At 43.4% G+C, this 27321-nt stretch overlaps 1 protein-coding gene across 2 annotated transcripts in view; it reads right to left on the reverse strand.

The window, feature by feature from the left end:
* Nucleotides 1-27321, reverse strand: part of cntn3a.2 (contactin 3a, tandem duplicate 2) — a 61028-nt gene that overhangs the window by 5841 nt on the left and 27866 nt on the right. Inside the window, exons 11-22 of one of the 2 annotated variants that reach the window (XM_015967622.3) lie at nucleotides 26758-26908; nucleotides 25484-25611; nucleotides 24184-24353; nucleotides 21665-21785; nucleotides 15243-15401; nucleotides 13199-13348; nucleotides 13062-13132; nucleotides 12305-12539; nucleotides 11691-11800; nucleotides 10349-10535; nucleotides 8343-8455; nucleotides 8055-8223 (exon numbers count right to left, since the gene is read on the reverse strand). In XM_015967622.3, coding sequence (XP_015823108.3) covers nucleotides 8055-8223; nucleotides 8343-8455; nucleotides 10349-10535; nucleotides 11691-11800; nucleotides 12305-12539; nucleotides 13062-13132; nucleotides 13199-13348; nucleotides 15243-15401; nucleotides 21665-21785; nucleotides 24184-24353; nucleotides 25484-25611; nucleotides 26758-26908 — 1764 coding nt within the window. The remainder of the gene's footprint in view (nucleotides 1-8054; nucleotides 8224-8342; nucleotides 8456-10348; nucleotides 10536-11690; nucleotides 11801-12304; nucleotides 12540-13061; nucleotides 13133-13198; nucleotides 13349-15242; nucleotides 15402-21664; nucleotides 21786-24183; nucleotides 24354-25483; nucleotides 25612-26757; nucleotides 26909-27321) is intronic. The other variant, XM_015967623.3, reaches the window with a different exon arrangement.

A 27321-nucleotide genomic window follows, 5' to 3' on the forward strand; every position in this document is an offset into this window, starting at 1 on the left:
CTGAAACGCAAAAAAAAAACAAGGTTAAGAAGAAAATGATGGCTTTATTTGCACTTCTCTTGAAGAAAAATAACAACACAATATTGCCCCTTTACACTAGCATATGAAGCATGGGATTATCAGTCATGTAAAAATAAAAAATCCATAGAATGGGCACAGCCATTTTGAAATGTCACCTATATACACCACTTCAGGGATAGAAATATTGATGTTCATACTTTCAGCATCAGTGTGCTTTTTAAATGCTTTGATTTCCTTGTGGTCCTCGATGATAAATGTCCACCCGTTAATAACAGAAAAGGTCCCTATCAGCACCTAAAAGGGATATCTGCCAAAAATAAAGCAAATTGTGCTGCATAACAGATTTATAAATGTTAGATGCTGCTGTGATTAGAGCACAGCTGCTCCCAGTTTGATACCATATCCTACCATACCAACTTTATTTCTATAGCACAATTTAAGACACAGTGTGAGAGCTGACCAAAGTGCTGAACAGGCAAGATCAATTAAAACAAAAGTAAAAACAATAAGAAGATAAAACACAACAATAAAAACTATAAAATCATAATACGATAACACAAATCACTGTCTAAAAGCCAAGTCACAAAAGTAGGTTTTTAAACGAGATTTAAAAACAGGCAGAGAAGATGCCAGCCTAACTGTAATGGGCAATGAGTTCCAGAGCATGGACAAACGCACGTTCACCTTGTGATTTGTAGGACATCCGGGGAGTGCAAAGCAGTAGACGGCCAGCTGACCTCAACATACGAGTAGGTACATAGTGTCATGAACTCCTCCTCTTAACCTCCTCTGCGGGCCGGGCTGGCGCTGCACTCCAGTTCCCAGCATGCCTGTCACCGACGCTTCCCGGTGACGTCATCCCGCTGAGCCTATTTAAGGACCTGTCACAGCGGAGCCGGCACTCAGTCATCATCTAACGATAGACGCCAAGCCATTCTAAGACCTAAGACACTAACTCTACAAACCATACGGGAAGAGAACTTCCCACGCTGCCACATATCAGTCTCCATCCACCATTCTCTCCGCGCCTGGGTCTCATAACCACTCCAGCTCAGCCCACCGAACCTGACAGGATGACTGAGTCCCGAGTAGACCCAGCGAAGACCGCACAGCTGCGAGCTGAGGTAGCGCAGCTGCTCAGCCGAGTAGAACGCCAGGAGGCGGACAACGCCCAACTCCGTGTGGAGAACAATCAGCTGCGTGCTGTTACTGATCGCCTCGCATCCAAACTCGATTCCGTCACCGAACTGGTAGTCCAACTCTCCTCAGCCCTCCAACGACAGTCATCTGCCACTCCTAACGTGGTGGAGCCGTATCTAAGTCTCCCAGAGAAATGGGATGGGATTAAAGGATCCCCGGAGAGCATGTTGGCCGTTCTGTCAATGACTTTTGAGTGTCAGCCGGCACGCTACCCGACTTCCTGCTCTCGCGTGGCTCTATTAACCTCCCTGCTGACTGGGCGAGCCGGTGAATGGGCGGCTGCTCTGTACCATCAGAAGTCCCCAGTCTGCAACGACTATGAAGCCTTCGTGAAAGAACTGAAGAAGGCATTCGTTCATCCCAGCAGCGAGGTCGCAGATGAGACACGCCTGCTCCAGCTTCGACAAGGCTCTCAGACCGTGGCCGAATTCACCTCACGCTTCCGGACCACCGCTGCCCGTCTAACCTGGGGTGATGCCGCGGTGAAGGCTGTGTACTTGGAGGGATTGTCACCCCGCATCCGTGAGGGCATGATTGGTCACGAGGCTCCAACCACCCTGGACCAGGCGGTGGACCTGGCTCTCCAGCTGGACCGCTGCCTCCTCACCAGACCAGGAGTGAGGGCGGTTCCCGTACAATCCCGAACTTTCCCCCGCCGTCAGGAGAACCAACCCATGGAGGAACCCATGCAACTGGGTCATTTGCCCCCCGAGGAACGGGTGCGCCGTTTTCAGGAGGGACGATGCGCCTATTGTGGGGCTCTGGGTCATCCCCGTGCAACATGCCCCATACGGCCGGGAAACGGTCCCTCCGGGTCGGTGTAGGAGCTGCCTCACTCGGAGTTTCCACTCATGCAGCTCCTCATCACACCACCCTCTCGGTCTCCTTCCAGCTGAGCCAAGGACCGGTCCCCCTGGTGGCCCTCCTCGACACCGGAGCTGCAGAAAGCTTTATCGATCAGGGGTTGGTCAACCGGCTCAAGATTCCACTCACCCTCCTCGATCATCCCGTTCCCGTCACCTCAGTGGACGGGCGCCCTCTCATGCCATATCCGATCACGCACCGAACCCAGAACCTCCGGATGACCATCGGAGAACACGTAGAGACCCTTCATTTCTTGGTCATTCACGCCCCTACGACTCCTCTCATTCTGGGTCATTCCTAGTTCCGCCTCCACAACCCTCACATCTCCTGGTCCACCAGTAAAGTCATGGCATGGGGTGTTAACTGTCGCCTTCATCATCCGTCTCCAGGATCACAGCCTAGGGAGACACCACCCAAGGATGTGGATTTAACACTCCTTCCAGGATCACAGCCTAGGGAGACACCACCCAAGGACGTGGATTTAACACTCCTTCCACCCCAATACCACGATCTGGCTCGGGTCTTTGCAAAGGAGCCTACCACCAAGCTGCCTCCTCATCACCCCTACAATCTGGAGATCAGGCTTCAGCCCGGAACCACCCCGCCTCGGGGTCGGCTGTTCTCGCTCTCCCCGGCAGAGACCCAGGCGATGGACGCTTACATCAATGAGGCTCTCCAGAAGGGGTTTATCCGACATTCCACGTCTCCTGGGGCGGCAGGGTTCTTCTTTGTGAAGAAGAAGGAAGGTGACCTCCGGCCCTGTATAGACTATCGTGGATTGAATAAAATCACCATCAGGGACCGCCATCCTCTTCCCTTAATGAGCACGGCTCTGGACGCCACTGCCCAAGCCACACTGTTTACCAAGCTGGACCTCCGCAGTGCATACAACCTCATCCGCATAAAGGAAGGAGAGGAGTGGAAAACCGCTTTCATTACACCCACTGGACATTATGAGTACCTGGTCATGCCCTTCGGCCTCTGCAACAGCCCTGCCGTTTTCCAGCGTTTCATCACTGATGTCCTCCGTGACATGCTGGGTCGTTGGGTTTTTGTTTATTTGGACGACATCCTCATCTACTCCCGCACGGCCGAGGAACACACCCAGCATGTTCGAGCCGTTCTGTCACGCCTCCTGGAGCACGACTTATTCTGTAAACTGGAGAAGTGTGCTTTTCACCAGGAGTCCACCTCGTTTCTGGGATTCATCATCTCCTCCCAGGGCCTGCGCATGGACCCACAGAAGGTTCAGGCGGTCGCGCAGTGGCCACTACCCAAGACCCTGAAGCAGTTGCAGAGTTTCCTGGGGTTCTGCAACTTCTACCGCCGGTTTATCCGCAACTTCAGCGCCCTGGCGTCACCATTAACTTCCCTGACGAAAACAACCAATCAGCCTCGCCCTTTCCGCCTCTCCCCGGAGGCTGTTGCTGCCTTCCATGAGCTGGTCCGCCGCTTTGTAAGCGAGCCCATCCTCCTCCACCCGGACCTAACCCGGCCTTTCGTTGTGGAGGTGGACGCCTCTGAGACGGGCGCGGGAGCCGTACTGTCACAACGTGGCCAGGACTCCAAACTCCATCTCTGCGCATTCTTTTCCCGGAAGTTCTCTCCTACCCAGCAGAACTATGGGGTCGGGGACCGGGAATTGTTGGTGATAAAGTGGGCCCTGGAGGAGTGGCGACAGTGGCTCCTGGGTACCCCCACTCCTTTTCTAATCTGGACTGATCATCAGAACCTCATCCATATTCAGACCGCTCGCCAACTCAACCCTCGTCAGGCCCGGTGGGCCCTCTTTTTCGAACCTTATAACTTTCACATCGCCTACCGCCCCGGCTCAAAGAACCTCAAGGCGGACGCCCTGTCCCGTCAACACACCCAGGATCCAAGGCCTCCTGAACCGAGGTCCATCCTCCCGACCGAACGGTTCTTGGCCGCCCTGCAATGGCCCCTGGAAGCCTCCATCCGGGCGGCTCTCCCGGCGGACCCGGCGCCCCCCGAGACGCCTCCTAACCTCCTTTACGTTCCGGCCATGTGTCGACAGGAGGCCTTGAGGTGGGGGCATAGTTCACGGCTCGCGGGACACCAAGGCCAGGCTCGTACCTTCCAGTTCCTCCGCCGGGCCCTGTGGTGGCCCTCTATGAGAAAGGACGTGCGTGAATACACCGCTGCATGTGACACTTGCGCCCGGTCTAAGTCCACCACCCAACCTGGAGCCGGGGAATTGCAACCGCTCCCTGTGCCTAAAAGGCCGTGGTCGCACATAGGTGTGGACTTTGTCACGGGGCTTCCCGTTGCCGACCACCTGGACACCATCCTCACCATCACCGACCGCTTTTCGAAGGCTGTGCATTTAGTGGCTATGGCAGGGCTCCCCATGGCTAAGAAGACGGCGGAGCTCCTCCTCGATCATGTGGTGAGGCTCCACGGATTCCCCCAGGACGTGGTGTCTGACAGAGGGCCTCAGTTCATCTCACGTTTCTGGAAGGCTTTCTGTCGGTTGGTGGGCGCTTCCGCCAGTCTGTCGTCAGGCTATCATCCCCAGACTAATGGTCAGACGGAGAGAGCAAACCAGCAGCTTGGGCGTTACTTACGCTGCTTCGCCTCGTCTCAACCGTCCACCTGGCCTCGTTACCTCCTATGGGCGGAGCTCTCTCACAACCTCCAGACGTCCTCCGCCACGGGTCTATCGCTCTTCGAGACCTGCTACGGATACCAGCCCCCTCTTTTTGACCATCAGGTGCCGGAGGTGGAGGTTCCGGCGGCTCAGGATATGGTCCGCCGCTGCCATCTCGCTTGGATCAGGGCTCGCGCCGCCATCACCCGGGCTAATACGGAGTACTCCCGACAACACCGCCGCCGCCACCGGCCCGGCCCTGTGTTCCAGCCTGGTGACCGGGTTTGGCTCTCTACCGCAAACCTCTGGTTTCCGGCTGGTTCCAGGAAGCTGTCGCCTCGCTTTTTGGGGCCCTTCCCAGTCCGAGATGTCCTCGGTCCGGTCGCTTACCGGCCGCGCCTCCCTTCCACTCTTAAGGTGCACCCGGTATTCCACGTCTCACAGCTCAAGCCGGTGGTGTCTTCTCCTCTCCATCCGCCTCCGGCCCGGGTGCCGACGCCCCGAGATGTCGATGGGGACCCCGTCTACACCGTCCGCAAGATTCTGGACGCCCGCCGCCGGGGCCGTGGATGGCAGTATTTGGTGGACTGGCAGGGTTACGGTCCGGAGGAATGTAGCTGGGAGCCTGCCCGCTCGTTTCTGGATCCTTCCCTGTTGGCTGATTTCTGGTCTCGTCGCCCTGGGCCTTCTGGAGCCGTCCCTCGCGGGGGGGGGGGGGGGGGGGGGTCCTGTCATGAACTCCTCCTCTTAACCTCCTCTGCGGGCCGGGCTGGTGCTGCACTCCAGTTCCCAGCATGCCTGTCACCGACGCTTCCCGGTGACGTCATCCCGCTGAGCCTATTTAAGGACCTGTCACAGCGGAGCCGGCACTCAGTCATCATCTAACGATAGACGCCAAGCCATTCTAAGACCTAAGACACTAACTCTACAAACCATACGGGAAGAGAACTTCCCACGCTGCCACATATCAGTCTCCATCCACCATTCTCTCCGCGCCTGGGTCTCATAACCACTCCAGCTCAGCCCACCGAACCTGACACATAGGGAGTCAGCAGGTCGGACAGATAAGGAGGAGCTAGGTTGTGTAGGGCTTTAAAAACAAACATCAATATCTTAAAACACACGAAATGTGATGGGGAGCCAGTGAAGATGTTTCAGGACTAGTGGAATATGGCTATGTCGACCTGTGTTTGTTGAAAACCTCGCAGCGGCATTTTGGACAATGATGAACTTTGTTCCAAATTTTTTTTGCAGAAATGTTGCACGGATGCTTGTGCACGTTCTGCATGACAGGAGTATATTTAACCATAAATGCACATCACAAATATGCTGCTATGCCGGTGAAGGCCGTGGAACCGTATCTTGGAGTCAATGTACCCTCTAACCCATTATCTCCCTCCCCTGTTCAAACAGAGGTGACGAGCGCTGCGCCATGCGGCTGCACGCACTGAAGTGATGAGAGTCCAAACCCTACCTCCCCACCTAGTGGACACTTATGTTGTGTAATGTCTGAAGTCTGTCTGCATTTCTGTCCGAGGTGATTTTTTGCATAGCAAAGCTGCCCTCTCTGTTGAGGGAAACGCTGAAGTGCCTTTTTTTCCCCTCCTCCTGACTCTATCCTCATATAAACCCTCTTGATCTATAACGGTAGCGCGACTTGGATTGCGAATGACCACAGTCACCAATTCTCGTCATGTGTCTGTATGTATGTCTGATCTCAGAATTGTGTGTACTGAAACTTTAATTTCCCTCTGGGATTAATAAAGTATTTTTGAATTGAATTGAACTGAATAAACACCGCATAGACAAAAGCAGAAAGAAGACTGCAAAAGCTCATCCATCAGCCACATATTTGCAACAAAATGCTTAAAAAAAGGAAATGTGCATCATATACATCAGTGTTTCCCAACCTTTTTGAACCACATCTCTGGATAACGTGAACTCTTTAACTTCGTGGCAATTTTTATTTATATATTTATTTGTTCTTTAAACCCTCATTTTCAAGGAATTCCTGGCCAAGAGGCAGCAAAAGTTACAGGTACAAAATTTTTCTGTTACACAGACACGTTATGTACACAATCACAGAAGGCAGTTACAACACAGGGAATCCATCTCTTCATCCTAATGCGGAGACAAAAACAAAAATAGACTCCATGCATAAACTTTCTGCAGCTCTGCATCTGCCCAACGGCCAGTTTAACGGATCTGGTTGGACTTGATGAATTTTGATCTTTGCGAAAGTGGCCTGCGTCCATCGTGCACTCGGTCTGAACGAGGCTTCACATAAAAGCGGAGTTCATTATTCATTTAGGAGGAACGTGCGTCCAGAGTTGACGCAGCTTGACAGCATCTCTGCCTACATTTATATCATATCAACTACATACTATAATTTACTGTATTCCTACATTTAGGTATCCGTTAAGTATAATTGATCCCAGACCGTTGTTTTTAACCAGACCACAGCAAATGCTTATGGTGCCCATCAACTGAGAAATTAAATATTAACGTTTCCACGTACCCATAAGGGTACAAGTACCCCCTGTTTGGAATCACTGATATAAGTGATAAGCTTAAAAATTTATAGTCAATTTCTTTACGTTTCGATCTACGCAAAAGGATTTTCGAACGTGTCTGACTTGGGGCAACAGTGTAAGTTAGACACACTGGTGCATCAGTGGTATTTATCATCATAAACAGAACAAAAGTTAGAAAATATTCCAACGGGCCATAATAAACCAGCAGATTTTATTCTAGCAGTAAAATGACATCCACCAAGTCTCTTACCAGGATTCATAAATATACATGACACCCCAGAAGGATTCTGAACCACTTTAAAGATGCCGCTTTCTGTTAACACCACCCTATATTTTGCCTGCTGATGCATTTTGTCATCATCTTTCACTTTGTGTCCGAAAAAACTCAGAGAAATAAAACTTTTTTTTAATAAAAAAAAAATCCAGCATGCTGCTGTTTTCAGAGCATCAATGCAGAACTTCAACTATGCAAAGCAGCATTTAAAGCCAAAAAAGAGCCCCACAGGACAGGAACAGCATCTAGTACAAAGGGAGTCTGCGACAGAGATGGATTGTGTTGCACTTTTCAGCAAAACGTCAACCCAAACGAGCCCAATGAGGGTGGCAAGGGACATTAGTAATGTCGAGTCAACGGAGGACAAACTATTCCTGTCAGAATTAAAAAGAGTCGAGCGGTTTCATTTCTAGAAGTCAGTAAAAAGCTAAAAGCACACAAAGGCAGCAGAGGCTATGAGAAATGGGGGTTCATGTCAGGCTCTCCCATTCTGCTACGGTCTCCTGCAGCACTTCCTCACCAACTTCAACTCGATGAAATCCAAACTTACTGAGCTTGTGGATTTGAATGGGATCCGAGGCTGGACCCAGTCCTCCCTCGCTCAGTGTCTGAATACGAATGATGTAGTCATCGTCGTTCTCGGCGAGGCTGAGCTCCGCTGTTGAGTTGGCTGTTGTGAATGTGTTTACCTCTTTGTGTCTCTGTCTCCAGTATGAAAGCTGAATGAGGATGAGAAGCAAGTGAGGCGACAACAATGTAAATATGTATTCTTACAGCCCGAGCTCTGCCTCGGCCCACTGCAGAACATTAATAAACATGCTACCGTGGAGAAACTCACTTGATAGCCTGTGACTTCTGACTCCGATTCCATTGCCACCACAGGCTCCCAGTAAAGAGACAGCTGAGAGCCAATTAGGGTCCACTCAACATTCAGCGGTGGCTGGGCAGGCGCTGCACGACACAAAAACTGTTTATTTCTACGTGTCAGCATCAAAACAAATTACTGTCCACTTTGGAATTAGGACATCTGATTACTTCCAAGAATGATAAAAGAAGACAGCTTCAAGTTTACAATCTGACTTTTCTGTTAGCATCCCTCTGCATGTCTATGTGGTCTCTTGAACATCCAATAATAAAAAAAATAATTTCATTCAAAGCACTCACATTTTTCTCTCGACTATCAATTAAAGGGATATTTCAGCAATATTTAAAATGTGTTTATGTGGATACTTTGCAACTTTTTCATATTTTTAAATAATTTCTTGAGGCAGTATGTGCTAAAACGACCCTACGGGTCAATGAAAGGCCACCCAGCCCTTGTCGCCTCCTGTGGCCAGAATATTTCATTGGCAACTTTAGACTCGCGGGCCACTCTTTTGGGAAATTGAGTTCAGATACCTGGCGCCACAGTCTCCTTCCAGCACGTTTCCTGTATGTTTTAGATCATGAACACAGCTGGTTTGTTTAATTTAGTGATGAATCACTCTTGTAGAGACTAAGAAAGGCTGGGCAGACATTTTAGCTGTTAGATTAAGGTGTTAAAAGATGAAAACACAGCAAGAAGATAGGTTTTGTTTTCGATTCTACAAACGGAAAATAGGGGGTGCTAAAAGCAAGCCCAATCTGCCTAGTTCCCCTTGAAATATGTTTGCTGAAATGACAGAATAATGTGAACATTTTGGCAGCTGAAAGGTTTATAAAATCATTTTACAAGAACAACTGTAAAATTAGGGAGAACGGAAATAATTTATTTTGGCTGTGCCATGCCTAGCTGTTGGCATGTCAATTAGAGCCCTGCACGGGCCTAAAATCTGAGCCCGTGTCCGGCCTGGCCCGAGGGGGTGGAGCCCCGGCCCGACCCGGTCCGAAAAGGTTTTCAGGATTCTCTGGCCCGACCCGAGCCCGACTTTTTTTTTAACCTTACATAATGTTTTAGCGTGATAGAATGCTCAGCATTCTAATTATCTGTGAGAAGCGTTCTGCAGTAAAAAAAAAAAAAAAAAAGAAAGAAAAGAAAGAAAAACAGCATTCAATGCAGCTTTTTTTTCTAACAGAGCATATTTTTCAAGCGGCAGATTAAATTTATGAACACTATATTAATTGGATGCGTTTGTAAATTTAATCTGCTCTAAAAATGCTCTCTTGTGCAATTAGAAAAAAAAGCAGCGTTCAAATTTTCTAACTGCAGAGCGCATTTTCAGAGCGGCAGATTAAATAAACGCCCCCAATTAATATAGCGTTTGTAAATTTAATGTGCCGCTCTAAAAACGTGCTCTCCAGTTAGAAAAAACCCAGCATTGAATGCAGTATTTTTTTTTAACTGCAGAGCGAATTTATTCACAGAAAAATAGAATGCTGCCGTTTTCGTGAGAATAAACGAATGCTTTCTGACATATCAAAGTGGACATAAAATGGCATATTAGAACAGGGGCACATGTTTCAATCGGCAGTTTGAGAATTCCTTCATATAGGCGCATTTATAAACCACACACACCTTCACTGAGCTAACAGTGCGTGAGAAGCAGGCAGGTGCTGCTGCGTTTAAGTGTTTCAGATTTTTTAATGAATTTCATTAAAAATAATGGTGCCCGGCCCGGCCCGTGTCTGAGGTAATTACACAGTCGTTGGCTCGAAGCCCGGCCCTTGGGCGCGTTGGGCCGGGCCGGCCCCCGGGCCTGGGGCTCTAGTGCAGGGCTCTAATGTCAATCCTCAAGTATCTAAACTCTATTTCTTCTAACAGAGGCTGTTCAGGGAGCTATCTAACCAAATTATTTAGAACCTTTACACAGAAACGTTTTAAAATGACCAAAATATCCCTTTGATGTGAAGAAAATTCCATCTCACGTGGTTTTTTGGTGGTGACGTTGATTGCCGGGAGGAAGGGACCGGTTCCCGCCGTGTTGAAGGCGCTGACTGTTAGAAAATACTGCGTGTTTCCTGCCAAGCTGTGTACCGTGACGGAGGTGTGGTTCCAATGCACTCTAACCTTCCCCATGGTCTCTGGCTTGGTGTCGTCCTCCCAGTAAACCACCTTTTTGAGACAGAGAGCGTGTCACTTAGCATATAAATGAAACAGCTGTCTGAGATTGGAGCAGAATGTGTTTATGAGCATAGCGTTTGAAACTCTTCCTGACGGCGTGAAAGAAATGTGCTGCTTTTGAATTATTCTGCCAAAGGTCAGTGTTCTTGAGCTGATATTAGCTTTTGCACTTTGAAGCCCCAGAAATGAGTTATATTAAAACGACAGCAAAATAAAAGGTTTTTAATTCATATTACAAATAAATAATCATTTTGAAATGAATTCATCATATCATAAAACGTCAAAAATAATGAATATAGCTCGATGTTGATGTGATCATTATTCTTGTTTGATTTTACTTTTCCGACAACACTTAAAAGCAGAAATTCAGCAAATCCCCGAAGGAGAGAAGCAGGGACCGGTAAATCATTTCTGCTCAACGAACAAAACAAATGAGCAATTACAGAAATGAACAATAAAGCTTTTTTCTTTCCTGTCACTCAACGCATGGATTTATTGTCTCACTGTTCAACTCCAGAATACATCCGTATTATGCAAATTGGTATGAAATATTAATCATTCTGCTAATTGAAATCTGACTGATTAAAATATGTTTTTGAATAGTTTATTACGGATCAAATGCCAACCAAAGTTATAAATTTAAGTAATAAATGTTACCTAAGCCTGAATATAAACGATCTTAGGCGACACTCATCCTGAACTTATTTACTTTTCAATCCTCTTTATTCCATATACTTTGACATGAACATGACAGAAATGATCACACTGGTTCCTGAGGCACTAATGTGAGTTATTGGGGTTTTTACAGTTTCCGCGGAGCTTTGACGGCACTCCTTAGTATTCTAACACACAGCTTGCAACCGTAAAGCTCCGTGTTTTCCATAAATGACACAGACACCAGAACAGCTTCTGCGCAGGCAATTTTCCTTTCTCTTCTCAAAGAAAAAAAAAATCTGACATGTTTTCCTGTCATGTTGATACAAAGAAGTGTGTAATTCCGAATAGAACAGTCGCCCAAATGAGGCGGCCATTTCCATGGCGACACAGTTTAGAAGCGACAGCTTTGAGGTGCGACAGAGGTGACGACGAGCGTTCTGAATTGTGTTGCGTGTGATATCTGTTTCCATTTATGTGAGTAAAAAGTACCTCATAGCCCAGAACCCTTTCAGGAGTGATGGGGAGAGCCTGCCAATTCACTTCGATCTCAGAGGCGGAGACACTTCTGGCCCAGACTCCCGCCGGCATCCCGCTTGGCTCTGAAAAACAGACGACAACGAGGCTGAACGCTTCCGCCGTAGAGCGGCAGCGCAGAGACAAGCAGAGCAAATTTCTTACATTTTTTTACATTTATAAATGTTGATCTCTGCTGAGATTAATCATCACAAAAAAGGTGCAGCTGGTGAAAAGACAAACACTACACTACACACTCAGCACGCTGAGAGGAAGCAGAGATCTAAATGCCAACTGGTTTTTACTTTGGTGCAGCCATTCAAGAGAGAGAGAGAGAGAGAGAGAGAGAGAGAGAGAGAGAGAGAGAGAGAGAGAGAGAGAGAGTGCTGATATTTAGAGACAAACTGCCTACTCTTACATAAAATGTCTTGCAATTGTGTCCCACGTTTTCTACCCTTTTCTACCTTTAAAACAGATTTCTACAGCCTATTGCAACAAACGCACTAAAACCACTCTGGTAATCTTTGTCCTTTTCAAAAACGAGAAATGGCTTTAGAGCTCTGTCAAGTTGCCCCGTCTCGCATCCTCACCTGTCTCCGCTGAGTAGATGGTCACCACAGGGCTGAAGGGACCCTGCCCTTTGCTGTTGTAAGTGCCAACCTTGACATGAAATGGAGAGAAGGGCGCGATGCTTTCGTTGCGGTACACGTACCGAGATGCGCCGGGGGCAGAGGTGGCCACATGAGTCCAGCTGACTTCTCCGAACGCGCGGAAAGCTATGATGTAACCAAAGCTTTCACCGTTCTGCAGTTCTTCAGGAACAGGCTGAGAGTGAAACACAAAACTATAGTGATATTAAAATACATACAGACCACTCACATTCACTCCAGCGCTGGGCTCACAACCACCACAGACACCACTTACAATGTCACCTTTCTGACCCACCTGATAGTAATGAACAATTTTACCAATATCTGCACTTGCTACTGAACATTTGCTTTAAAAAAAAATATTATTCTGCATTTAGTTAAATGAGAAATAATTGAGATAAATCCCACATTTAATGACTTGGATGCAATCGTACAGGTTGAGTATTCCTGACAGCCTGGCAGACCTGACTGAGCTGCAGTAATTCGACAGTGATCCCAGCTTCATAAATGAAATTAACTATCAGGTTGTAGACTTTTTAAAAGAAATTAAAACGACTGCAGCAACGGCCTTAAAATGGCTCCAAATTTATGACGCCCAGAAGTCCAGCAGAACAAGCGTTTGGCAGAAATAGGAAGCACATTACTCAAGGATACAAAGAAAAGAAAAAAAGAGATTAGAGCATGACTGATGATTTACCTCCCATGTTATGACCAGTTCTGATCGGCTTCCCCCTCCTCCACCCACATCACCCGGCGCTGCATCTGGAACTACAGAACAAACGCTTGGTTTCATGAGTAAAATGAAATTCTAGGAGGAGATGAACTTCACTTTACCTGCATCTTCTGTCCTCGTCTTAACAGACACAGGGCTGGGTTCTCCAACTCCAACGCTGTTTTTGGCCAAGACCCGGAACTCGTATTCGACCCAGGCGTTGAGGTCTACGACGGTGGCTGTCAGTGTGCTCCCATCAATGACCTCTGGAACTAGAAAAAATAATGAATTAGCAAAGAGCTCATTAGAGTTCAGGAAAACACAATTCTGATTTAACCAATATTATATTATAATCTGCAATTATAAATGCAAACTATTAAAGGGATACTATGCAACCTTTTCATGTTTTAAAATCATTTTCTTCAGCCAGTATGTGCTAAAATGAACTTTTATAGGGTTAATGAAATGTCACTCAGACTCCCACCGCCCTCTGTGGCCAGAATATCCCTCTTGCAACTTCAGAGTGGTGGTCTGGTTCTTGCTGGCGGGGGGAGCTGTAGAGTAGAGTGGAGCTGACATGGTGGAGCTGGAGTCTGCTTCCAGCACGTTTCTGCATGTTTTAGATCATGATCACAGCTGATCTGTTTGATTTAGTGATGAACAGCTCCTGTAGGCACTAATGAAGGCTGATCAGACATTTCAGCTGTTAGATTAAGGTTTTAAAAAGACAAACGCACAGCAAGGAGATAAGTTTCATTTTTGGTTTACATACAGTGATTTAATAACGGACACTAGGGGGTGCTAAATGCAAGCAAAACTGCCTAGTTTCCCTTTAAAGTGACAGTATATATTTTCCCAGGCAATAGGGGGCGGTACTTGCCTAAATGTCTGCAAGCAAGCATTCCTTCTGTGTTTGAGTAAGACCTTGCAGCTGGCCATTAGGGTCAAAATCCCTGGGAGCCCAACTTCCAGCAAAATAACAAGAACATCAGATTCTCTTTCATCGCTGGCAACCAGTGAATAGGTTAATGTGTAAAACAACAATGTTTATTAATGGTGAAAGTTTTGTAACCATTTGTGACAAATCAGTAAATGTGTTTTGTCCTCACGGCCTTCCGCAGAGGGAAACATGGCATCCAATATGGTGTCGCCCAGACACTTCATGTATTTTAGAACACATTTTTAGGGTTATTTGTCTTAAAACCGCCAATATTTTTCAACAGCTAAGCATCTTTTAATTCATTTGCAACATCATTTTGATGGATAGTTCCAGAGATTAATGGTATAAACTACACATTGTCACTTTAATATTTTTGATGCCTTTTTGTATTTTCCTTTGAGAAATAGATCAAATTTGATCTTTTAATCAGGGGGACAAGTAGAAGTCCAGTTCGCAAAACTTGGTAAAATGCGTGAGTTTAATTATGAAAGATAATACTTTACAAAAAAATTATCTGATTTGACAGCAAAATTACTGCAATTTTTTTAATGATTATTTAAGACATACCGTCTAGTGAGGTGAACCTAACAACTGCAGTTATGAAATCAAAATATTCCCTAAATTCATCAGCTGCTAAGCAGTCTGGGGCCTCGTTTATTTTTTGTTTCATCATTCATCGCATGAATAATTTTTACTGCAGTCCCGATCTTTCTTTATGCAGGGTGTGTCCTGCAGAAATAATCAAGATCATTATCTTGGTGGCTCCATATGTTGCTACAAAACCTGTTTACTCAGCACTAATTGTGCCTTCAGAACCGTAAAAGGTGCCCAAACTACTGCTCACACACTGAGCACCTCGTTTTAGTAGTGAAAGTGTGAAATAGCTTCATTAGGAGTGTTTTTGTTTTAAAATAAGTTTTCCTTTTCTAAAACAGTGAATAAAATCATTCAGATTTGAGGAGAGTGAACACATGCATGAAAATGGTTGTTAAATGTTTTAAATTAATGAAATAAAACAAAAGAACCAGCAATAACCTGTTTTCCTCATGAGGTAGACTCTGAACAAAATCATCTTTTAAGTTAGTGCTCTGCAGCTGACCCCACCGACCTGCTCAGCCAGCCTGGGAGTGAGAGAGCCAGACTTCTCCAGCTGGGATATTTGAATCATCTGAATAAAATGACCTGTGTTCGGAGAGGGAAATGAAGTAACTTCAAGCACCAAGTACCTGCGTTAACCCTCTGCCAGCCCACAGTGAAAAGAGTCCGTGTCTGGATGAGGTAGTTGGAGATGGGGCTTCCGTTGTCTCTGCCGGGGCTCCACGCCAGCTGGGCTGTGCTGTCTGTCACCTCCTCCACCGTCACTGAGTCTGGAGGGCTGGGGGGGCCTGGCTCAATAACAGGAACAAACACTGTGAGGTATTTGCACATGCAGAGACACAGAGGATGCTCGCGAAAACTGGAAGGAAAAAAAAAACGCAAGTCGCACACAGTAAATCACAAAACACCCAAAAGTACGCAGCATTTTCCTGCTTTGGCAGGAAAAACATTTAAACAACAGCAACATTTGAAGCCCACCCTTCACAAGGAATTAAAAGTTAATTCAGGATTTATCTGCCAGTTTTCACCCAACGTGTAATCCCTGCTTTCATGCTCCTTGCTGTAACGGATCGATCGAACAGCAGACTTGCACCGAGTCAAATTAAAAGGTAAAAGACGACGAAGCACCTCGAAGCCCCGAGGAGACAAAGTTTTATCATTTATTTGAATTATCCCACCAAGTAGGCAGTGTGATGTTTTACTTTGGCTTCTTGTTTTAATGAAGGTGTTGAGCTCATCAGAAACAACAGACCACTGGAGAACGATGAGACAGACTGCAGCATAACAACAGCCCTTAGCTCTGCTCGCAGGAATAGTTTCCAGTTTGAAAGTAAATACTCTGACGATTAAACGGCACCTCTAATAAACAATCAATGCTCCGGAGTAACAACAATGTCAGTGTTTATAGTTCACGTTTCATGTGCTATAAGTTTTAGGAGTTTGGAGAAGTCTTGAACTTACTGCCTTCATATGTTTGCCCTTAAAGCACCGGCTTTAGTGATATTGATCGCTTTAAAACTCATTAGTGACTCTTGATAAGAAAAACCTTTAATACACTGGCCTCATTAATACACATTAATGGGGGACACAATCAAGGATCAATTTCTTATCCTCTTAATTATGTTTCATTGGCTAAAGCCAGGACGCCAGGAGCTGCAGTTGTTTCAAATAATCTCCCGCTAACGCAGACAGATGTGTGACCATCACTTTGATTTGCAGCTTGGCTCAGACCAACAGGAATAATTTAGCTCTCAGCTGAATTTATATCAAGTTGTCAGCAGCAAAATAAGAACTAAAACAGGACTACTGTGTTGTTGTTTGTTGGAATAATGATCATGATTGCTCAACAAGTGGATTGGATTTTATTGACCGCGATGTCTTTACCATGTGACCTTCTGAATAACCACAATCACTGTCTAGAGGAGTGTTGGCGAGGTCCCCCATGGAGAGGCAACAAAAGCATTAACTGCTGCAAATTGTTAAAAACAAAGACCACACTGATCATCACGAGTGTCTCTGTGTCAAAAGCAATCATCAATGACCTTCGGTGTGGTGAGAGGTCAAGACCAAAACGGGACAGAAAATCACTTTATTATATCAAATTAATATAACATTTAAAAGGAGTGCAAGTTTCCAGTTTATTTTTGGAAAATAAATCCAATAAATTATTTAATGCTTATTCTATTAGCAAAAGGAATCTAGAGAAATCCACACCAGGAGTAAAATCATTTTAGGTGTAATTTTTTAATCAGAAAAATGCTGCATATGTTTAATAACTTGGCAAGCCATCCAACATATGTGAATATATAATTTGGTCATAATGATAAAGAAAGAAAACAATCTTTTTATAGAGCTCAGTCATGGGGTGGATTGTACGGTTGTCATTCAAATTTAGCATTATGGATGTCGGCAATGAGGCAATTTGCATTAAATGGTAGAAGAAGCTGCAAATACATCCTTTTTCTAAATAAAGGGCTTAAAGAGCAAGTCACCCCAATTATTGACAAGTGTAGTCAATTATTCAGCACTTTAGTGCAGCTAGTTCAAATTTAAATATTCTGTCTAAAACTGTCAGTGTTGCGCCCTCTTCAGGTAAAAACTCTACACTGCATTTGAATTTAAATCTGCCATCGCTATAGGCTAAGAGGTACACTATGATGTTACATTATGATGTCACAATGTCGTTGTGAGCCTGTGTGTGTGTGTGTGTGTGTGTGTGTGTGTGTGTGTGTGTGTGTGTGTGTGTGTGTTAGCGGCTATGCCCTCTCGGTCTGCCAGGCAACAGCATTTGCTTCATTTTTCAAACAGGAAGTGGGAGTAGAGTAAGACTCTTGTAGGGGGTGACTTGCTCTTTGAGTACCTCTATCTGCTCTTGACTGAAGAAAAGCACAAGCCTAAATGGTCTAAAGTTGATGTAAAAGCCATTTCAAACAAGCTGTCACCATCTTCCGCTCTGTCGCATCATCCTGCCCATAAAACCTATACAGCGCTGTGATTGGCCCACAAAACTGATAAGAGCGCTTGACATAACACAATACTGCGCAGGTCAATGATAGATCTGTTGAGGCTCCAGTGAAGCGTGTCTGTAGACAGACATGTTGAGCAAAATCATTTTGCTTCAGTAACTGATGGCATCAATTTATTGACTAAATGTTTACATGAAAAGTGCAGGAATTAAAACTCATACTGCTGCCGGCCACTAGAGTGTGCTTGGTTTATTACGGCTTCGTCTTAAACCCGGTTAACATGGCAGGATTTTTAAATAGTTGGCTATGATGACAACCAGTTCTGGTAATACAGCGTGTGGCGTGCAGCGACTCGGCCAATGCTACATACTACACTGCATTCACTTACGGATATTTCCCGCTAAGATGGGAAACCTCGTGAGATAAAACGTAACTTTTTAGTAAACAAACATGGCGGAGGAGGATTGTGTTGCATGCTTGGCCACCTCCCTTTCTGATTGGCTAAACATCACATTCACCAGGCAGCAAGTCCTTTTGTCCTCAAAATCAGACCGAGAAATTTATGTTTGGAGTGATTCCGATGTCCTTCCAAGTGGACCAGATGATTCGTAACACACCACAAAAGGTACAATTATCTGATAAAATTATCTTTAGAGCTGACAAGGTAATCATGCGCAACCTCAAGGTTGTCCGAAGGGGCGGGGCTAGTTGAAAATCTGTATGATTATCCTGCCATGTGAACCGGGCTTAATGCGTTCCATTCCTATGTCTGGTTAAAGCTTATGTCCATGGGTCAGATGGAAAAACATAAAAATGATTCTCACTGATGAGCAAAATGTAATTTTTCTGCAGATCATCCGCGTTCCTTTAAGCGAGTATTTTCAGTGTGTCTTAAAACTCATCCCTGAGCTTTTTCATTGATCTTCTGTACCTTGGTGGAATCGTTTCTATTGATTTTATGAAATAACAGAGAAAGCATTTAATGCTTGACGATCACAGCATCCATCCATCCCTGTCACATAGTTGCATTTCACCCTCTAGCCAGCCCTGATACAAAAACAATAAAGTCTTATTTTAAACATCCTGATTGAATCAGGCTACTAAACTCTACTTGAACCATACAGCGTCATCTCTAAAGCAACCTTATGACGTGGCCCTGTGTGACTTCCAAAGTCACTGTCATGTTTAAAACTGATGTGACATTCAGTTGATCCAAGTTCCCCCCCCCCCCCCGTGATATAGCAAAGGTAGGAAGACTCAACCCAAAATAACACAACCTGAGGGTAGTTTAGACCGTTAATTAATAATTAATGGCTACAATGAATCTCAACCATCAACTTATGCATACTATATATGGCAACTTATGTATGTATGATTATGTAAATATGTTTCATAATCATCATCAACTTTATTCATAAATCACTTTTCATCAGCCAGGAGGCGGACCAAATTCATGCAAAGGCCCACTAAATATACATTAAGACAATTAAAAACAGGAGATATTAGAACATTGGAACTCATTAAAACAAGCTAATTATCTAAAAAATAAGCCAATTCACATGCTGAGGGAACACCAAAAGTGAGTCTTCATCTGACGTGTCTGACCTCAAGTGGAAGGTTTGACTGAGCCATTAACAGTGAAATGCATTTATTACAATTTTTATGCCTTTTTTAGGTCAGTCTCCTAAATTAAAACTCAAAATTGGTGCTTTGCGTTGAACATGCTTTAACATTACTCTTCTGTGGCTGCAAGGAAAGTCAAATTCAGAAAGTCTGTAAGTCTTAAAAGTTAGATTATTTTCAAGATTCAATGGATATTTTATTTTTTCCAAGTCATGATTTATTTGGTGTATAACCCAAATGTTTTCCCAAATACATGGATTTGGAGAGGATTAAAATGTAAAAAACTGAAACAAGGTTGAGAAGATGTGTACCTTTTTACAAATCTCTAGAATGAATGATTTAAAAACCCTCACACTGTTGGTGACTCCAAAAAGTTCCTCACTGTAAGTTTAATTAAATAATTTAATTAATAAATAATAATTAATTAAATTAATAATTAAATTCTTAATTAGCATTACGATTTATGTGAAGAATAACTTTAGTAACTGGCTATGGCCCAGAATGAGGACATGGGGCCACGAAAACACATACATGCCATACATATGCATGCAACTTCTGGCATTTTGTTAAAGGGAGAATAGGCAGTTTTTGCTCATTTTAGCGCCCCCTAGTGTCCATTTAGTAGAACCAAAAGCACATCTTTTCTCCTCGTTGTTTAACACTTTACTCTAACAGCTGAAATGTCTCCCCTCCCTTCATTAGTGTCTATAAGAGCGATTCATATCTAATTAAACAAATCAGCTGTGCTCATGATCTAAAACATGCAGGAAACATGCTGGAAGCAGACTGTAGCGCGAGGTATGTCAGCTCCATACCTGGAGCAGACCGAACCGGCAGCTCTGAAGTTGCAAGTGGACTATTCTGGCTGTAGGGGGCGATGGGGGCTGTGTGGCCTTTCATTAACTCATTAACTGCCATTGATGACTAAAATCGTCATTTGCATTTTTTTTTTACTGTGTGGGCGTCGGAACGAGCCCCCGCACCGTGAGAACAAACATGCAGCTCTAAAGCCGATCTTCATCGGCGTACGTCACATGTCACGTGATCAGGAAGCACAAAATCCATGTGTTAGGAGATCGTTTTGGGCCGCTGCTGTAAAAAAAGTGAGGCAACGAATCGTGAAAGCTTCTGCCGATCACAATGTGGCAACAGATTATGAAAGAACGGATAACGCTCGAAACGGGCAGATTCTTCCTGATGCAAGAGGTGAGTCTCCACTTTGTTTTGGTCGATTTGGTGTTGACATCATCCTAGAGTGCAACGTTCTGTGACTCTTAAAAAACAGTGAAAACACTGTAAAACGCTGACATCAAAGGGCTTTTCTGATCAGGAAACAGCTGGCAGTTAACAAGTTAGCCCTGTAAAGGGTCCATTTAGTACATACTGGCTCAAGAAAATGATAAAAAAATATAAAAAAGTTGCATAGTGTCTCTTTAAAAGGTCTGCAGTGATCACAAAAATAAGTTTTTGTCTCCACGGCTGTTTCTCTATCCAGCCTCATGGTTTTTTTAAACCATTCGATCCAAACTATGAGACATCCGTGACAGCTGCCGTGAGCAGGAAGAGTAAATAATGCACAGTCTGAGTCACAGTCAAGTTTGTCTCCAGTCAGTTCTAGGCCAATCCATTTTCCCTGCCATGTTATTGCTACTTGAAAACCAACACAGCATTATTTCCTATCAGCCCTCTGAGCTCATTACAGCAATTTGCTTAGACTATCTTGAACACGCCACGCAGAATCACTGGTGGGTATCCATACGAGATAAAGATATGGATCCAACCTTTTCAAATCTCCACGCAGAAATCATCCCTCAGCTCATCTGACATTTAGCATATTTGCGTAGTGTCAATTTGCTGGGCTGTTTGGCGTATTGATCTAAGCCACAAGCAGCCCTCCTCTGAAACGTCGCTGCTGCCCCTCGGAGGACGTAACAAAACTTATTTTGTTCTGCCAACAACTGGGCCACTCCGGAGCAATGCATGCTGCATGAGCACACTGACAAGCGTCGACACGTTCCGCTGTCAAGTACATAGGAAGATATTGAAAATTGGTCATTAAAAGAAAACAGAGAAAAAATAACCCCCTCCTGAAAAATTCATGCTTACTACTGCTAGAATTTTAACATGGTTTGTCAAGATCTGACTCCCACAAACATCCTCTAATGAAATATGAAAGAAACAGAAGCAGTCCCCGTCAGATGTAATGAAACCAACGTTACTGGAATTAAACAGGTGCTAAAATAAGCAGATCCCAATGATTTCCAGAACAGTTTTGTGTTTGGTGGTCCTTAAAGGCAACAAATATCTCTTCTACTCAAGCAGCATCTATCACCCACTTTGCAGTAAAGACAAGACTTTTATTTTCTCCTTTTTTAAAAAAGAACCAATTTTAAAACCCCGGCTGCAAGCCTTGTTTTAATTAGTGAGTGCCAAGCGGGGGGTGGGGGTGGGGGGGTTCTTACCTTTTACAATCAATACAGCCACGGCTGACAGGCTCTCCACGTCAGTGTCCACCACGCAGATATATTTGCCGGCATGGTAAAGCTGAATGTTCCTGATCATCAGATCTCCTGCTGTTCTCTGCTAAGAAGGAGAGATGGTTTTATGTAGCATGAAAGATAACAGACCCTGTGACAGCTTATTAAAGAACGCACTGAAGCATACATAAGGTGCAGTAAATAGCGGTTCCAAGACCGTTTGCACATTCTGAGGTTATTTTGAACAAAGTATATGAATAATTCAGGTCAAAAGCAGCGGCTCAACAAGTGCAGGAAGAAAAAGGGAACATTGCTTGCTGCTGTTTCTTTGTTTTTGTTTCTAAAAAGCTTTTCCACCTGTTTTTTGAAGAGGTCATCTCTTGACCTTTAAGACATGTAGCAAAGACCTACATAAAAAAGGCAATTCAGGCAGTTTTTATTTAGTTGTAGAGAGAAAAAGAGGCCCTCTGCATTCTCTTCTGAACAGACACCCATAAGCACAGGATGGTAAATTAGTGGTGAAATCGTTCTACTGGCATTGGCAGGAAAATGCAGCAGAAGAGCCTATGTGGTTTAATTATGGAAATTAAAGTCCCTGTAGGAGCAAAGTTAAGTTGATAATCTCTTTGGACCGGAGACATTCCAGTATTTCCGGGTACGAAGTCTCTTTTCAGATAAGAACGTTGTCAGAAAAAGAGACACACAAGAAGAATAGCTAATCTGAAGGGTGCGAGGAAGTGTTTTGTCATTTGGGCATTTGCCATGCTTTGATTCCTTTAGAAGACACATCTAATAATGTGTATCCACTTTCTGCTGTGTGAGGCTGTGCAGCAGGCCGTGTCACAGCAGAATTCACAGTGAGCCAAAGCATTAAAAAAGGCAGATGAGCTGAGCTGAGCTGGAACAGAAGAAGAGTACTCACAAAGATTTCAACCTGTCACCGTGCCCGAGCAACTAGTGCGTTACCTACATAATGATTTTTATGTGGGAAGTGCATTTTAAGTTGGGAACTGTCTTGTTTCCATTCACAAAAATACAATTGGAGGCACAAAGGCCTTCATTGATCCATTTGCACTTCCTTCCACAGATTCCAACTTTACCATGATGGAGCTTTTTTAATGCCTCAAAGGAAGCTACAAAATAGAGAGAATCACAGCAGCTGCAGTGAATCCATCAAGACACTGACGTCGGACCATAAGCTGTCCGTTTTTGCTAATGGCAGGAATGGACTAAAGCAAGCTGGAAGGTGCCAACTGTCCACTCGTGTTTAAAAAAAAAGACTGACTAAGATTGAGGGTTGACTAATTGATGGGTCGGTTGATTTAATAGCCTGATTTCTGTTTTGTTTTAATGGCCAGCCACGCTAAGGCATGTTTGATCAACTTAAAACGTTGCTCCTTTTGTACCCTCCTTACAATCTTTACTAAATCAAAATCTAATATAAGCATTTTTCAAGCACTTTCTTGGTGATTTTTCAGGAATTTCCACCATCTTACATCAATGATGATTTAAACATGCATATTCCATTCCATAAAAGTAAACAATATTGTGCTATGAGTATTTTCACTTGTGGTTTCAAGCCCTACTAAAGGAAAATGAATGCAGTTTCAAACCTTGAAAATGCTACATTAAAAAATAACATAAAAATCATAAACTGATCAGTTTTCCCCATTTTTGGGTGCGTTTGTTTCATCTAACTCAGCCAAACCCTTGACATTTGTTCTCGTCACAGCGGAACTGTAGTTGTTTGCTGAAATGGATAATTACTGATAAGAAGTTGTGAGTATTTTTTAATACAAGTTTTTAAAGGATTTTGTGATGCTTCTGAGGCTCCTTCTACATGTAATTAATGTGGATAATCTCACAATGCAGTGGGATGATGAGGACATTTCTGCATTTTTGGTTTGTTTGAATAATGTAAGTGAGAGACTTTCATAAAAGCAAAAAAAGTATTTGCTAAAATATCTGAGGTAACGCCTAGATCAACAAATGTGTGACCCGGGGGCCTCCTGGGTGATTTTGTGTGTTCTCCAGTTCAATGGATGATTAATTTTGTCTCATTTTATGTTCAAATGATTCTTAAAATGTCTGTTTTAGACCTATTTTGAGGAGTAGAAATGGGGAAAAAAACACCACAACATACCTTTTGCCTTTTTCAAAGGAAACTAAAGAAGAAAAATTACATTCCTGTTGCAGGAAAAGACACCCCTGTTCCAGATCAGGACCTTGTTTGTTGTCTGAAATGTTTAGATGACTCTGCTAAACACAGTGTTGGCCATCATGCTATCCTAGGCCAAATTCCACAATAACTTTTCTTTGTTTAAAAACTATGTACATTACATGTTTGAATAATGTTTGATTTTCTTACTGAGGGAAAAAAAAAACTTGATAATTAAACTTTTCAGAATGCGGTGCAAAATTTGGTGTTCAGATGAAGCTGCTGTATTTCTATGTCTCTCTGAAAAAGCCTGAGCCATTGCCCTCTAGACAAAGGCGACACTCACCCCGCCCACCAGCTCAAAGTGACCGTCTCCATTGGTGATCAGATGTCCATTGAAGGCCCAAGAAAAAGAAACATCAAGGACGGGGTCACTGGAGACCTGGCAGGGTAACACAATACTCTCGCCTACGATGATCTCCATGTCCACTGGGCCCTGGATGATTCTGGTTGGATCTGTCACAAGAAAAAAAAATCTCTTACATTTAACAAACGGAGACATCGTTTCATTGTTGATTTAGCTGGAATTGGAGCAGTAAGACAACACTTACTGGAACACGAGAACAAGCTCTGTAAAACAGTGGCTGTTGTCTTCATAAAGGAAACGTCTCATGAAAGCCTCCATCAAATTTTGTGTGATTACATGCAGCCTGCCATCACTAAGAGGAGTAATAGGATGACACAGCTCGTATAATCTTCTGAAATCCTGATAGGAATTGCGATGCACTGCTGATCAGATAAAACCTCACATAATAGGCTCCTCAGTGGATGTGGTACCAAAATGAGAAGCACAGCTTTGAAGTCTACTAAAGCAATCATTTAGAGAAGCCCCTCTGTGCTTCAAAAGTCAAGATAATGAATCTGCAGGAATCGAATAGAGAAGAAACACAACGGTATAAGACTTATTTCACCTTACTATGAATGTCAAGAGGTAAGAAGGGGAAAACACCCGGTTCTTAAGCTACTGAGAATTAATGTCTCGGTTGGGGCTGTGTGTCATTGACTGCTTTATTGCTGTGGAGAATTCTAGAGTAATTTAAAAAAAATAACTGGCCATGGCAATCAAAACAGGAAACAATATTACTCAGCACATTAACAAAACCAATAAGAAGCTCAGAGGACACTCAGCTGCCACTCCAGCAGGGAAAAAATCTCACGCTCAACAATAACAGCATCTGTGACACCACCTCTTTAATGTTTTCATTGCTTCCACTCAAGGCACTTTCATTTGCTGCAGTAAATTGGTTGTTTCAGCTGCTGTGAGGAAAACAGTGTTCAAGTACTTTGTCAACCACGTTTCGAGCAGATTATTGCAGCAGCTGCAAAAATGAAGCTGGACAAAACAATTGAAAGACCAGAGCTTTTTTCTTTTCTTTTTCTTTCAAGTTGCAAAAAGTGTGATCCTTATTTTAACACAAACACAGTGTTTGTACTTTAATTGTGCAGAAAGTACTTTTCAGAATGAATTCTACAAAACCTGTCATTTATTGACCCAAACGCAGCAGCTCTGTCTCCTGTTGATCCACGCTGAGCGGTAGATTCTGCTTACTAAGTAGAGAGCAAAGAACGGTAATTGCAGCGCTCACCTGTAACCAGGAGCCGTCCAGTTGTACTTGACATTCCAAATCTATTCCTAGCAAAGCATGTGTAGCTGCCTGCATCCGATTTGCTCAAATTTGCAAGCCTCAGAGTTCCATCTGGGGAAAGTGTGATCCTGTAGGAGCGGCCAAACAGAAACAGCAACGAGAAAGACTCTTTTAATCAAACCCGTATTTCATTTTTTTTTATTAAAGTTTTGTGTTGCTATAGACACCATTTAGATGAGAAGTTAGGGTAACACTTTACAATAAGGGTCCATTTATTAACATTACTTAGTGAATTATTAAACATTAATAAACAAAGGGTCCCTTTATTAACATTACTTAGGACATTAAGCATAAATAAATATAGGGACCCTTTATTACTGTTACTTAGTGCATTATTAAATATTAATAAACAAAGGGGTTCCTTTATGAATGTTATTTAGTGAATTGTTAAGTGTTAATGAACAAAGGGTCCCTTTATTAACATTACTTAGGACATTAAGCATAAATAAATATAGGGACCCTTTATTACTGTTACTTAGTGCATTATTAAATATTAATAAACAAAGGGGTTCCTTTATGAATGTTATTTAGTGAATTGTTAAGTGTTAATAAACAAAGGGTCCCTTTATTAACATTACTTAGTACATTATTAAGAATTAATAAACAAAGGGTCATTTTATTAACATTATTTAGTGCATTATTAAGCATTAATAAACAAAAGGTCCCTTTATTAACATTACCTAGTGCATTATTAAGCACAAATAAACAAATGGTCCCTTAATTAAATTATATAGTGTATCATTAAGCAATAATAAACAAAGGGTCCCTTTTCAAACATTAAGCATTAATAAGCAAAGGGTCCCCTTAATAACATTACTTAGTGAATTATTAATCATTAAAACACATTAATGAACAAATGACACCTTTATTAACATTAATTAATTCATTATTAAGCATTAAAACACATTAATAAACTAAGGGTCCCTTTACTAACAACACTTGGTGCATTATTGGGCATTGATGAACAAAGAGTCCCGGTAATAGTGTGACCTTTATTGTTAACTATAGTGTCCTTAAGGTTTAATAGTTTATTGATGTTTAATTATGCACTAAGTAATGTTAATAAAGTGACCCTTATTGTAAAGTGCTACCAAAGTTTATGTATGTGTGAAGTTGATATTGATTAGACCAAAGCTACAGAAGAGGAAGAGAAAATTTTAGTTTTGTTTGAATTAGAGTCACACTGGAGAATGCCACGCTGTTTGTGTGATTACCTGTCGTTGGTGTGAATAGGCAGGTTTCCTTTCTTCCATAAAATACTGGCTGTGGGATAAGCTTTAGGTTTACAGTCCAAAGTGACTGTAGTTCCTGCCTTGGCTTTGAGTAAAGCTCTGAGGACGTTTCCTGTGAAGTCTGGAGGAGAAGCTGATGGGAAACAGTAAACTGTCTTTAGTACAAGACTGCAGCAATTCTCACAAGGCATTTGCAGTAAGCTGTAATTCAATCTGTAAAAATCATTCAACGGTAAAGTGACTGAGACAAGATGTTTTGGAAAAAACACAATGGGACTTATAGGAAAACAAAGTAAGAGATGTTTTTTTCTAAACTTCATTTATTTTTAGATGTAAGCTCATTTGAGTAAAAGCTTCTTATAATGAATAAAAAAAATCCAGTCTGAAAATAAAACTAGCTTCTAAACAAGTCAGCTGAAAAAATACTAAAGATCCAGCTGTGTATTTATCACATGAAAGTAGCGAATGACGCAAACAGAAAGATTAATTCAAATGTGTTTGACCCGACCAAATCCTTTTCACTGACCCCTTTATCTGTTAATCCCG

This window comes from Nothobranchius furzeri, chromosome 15 (assembly GCF_043380555.1).
Source record: "Nothobranchius furzeri strain GRZ-AD chromosome 15, NfurGRZ-RIMD1, whole genome shotgun sequence".
Lineage (NCBI taxonomy): Eukaryota > Metazoa > Chordata > Actinopteri > Cyprinodontiformes > Nothobranchiidae > Nothobranchius > Nothobranchius furzeri.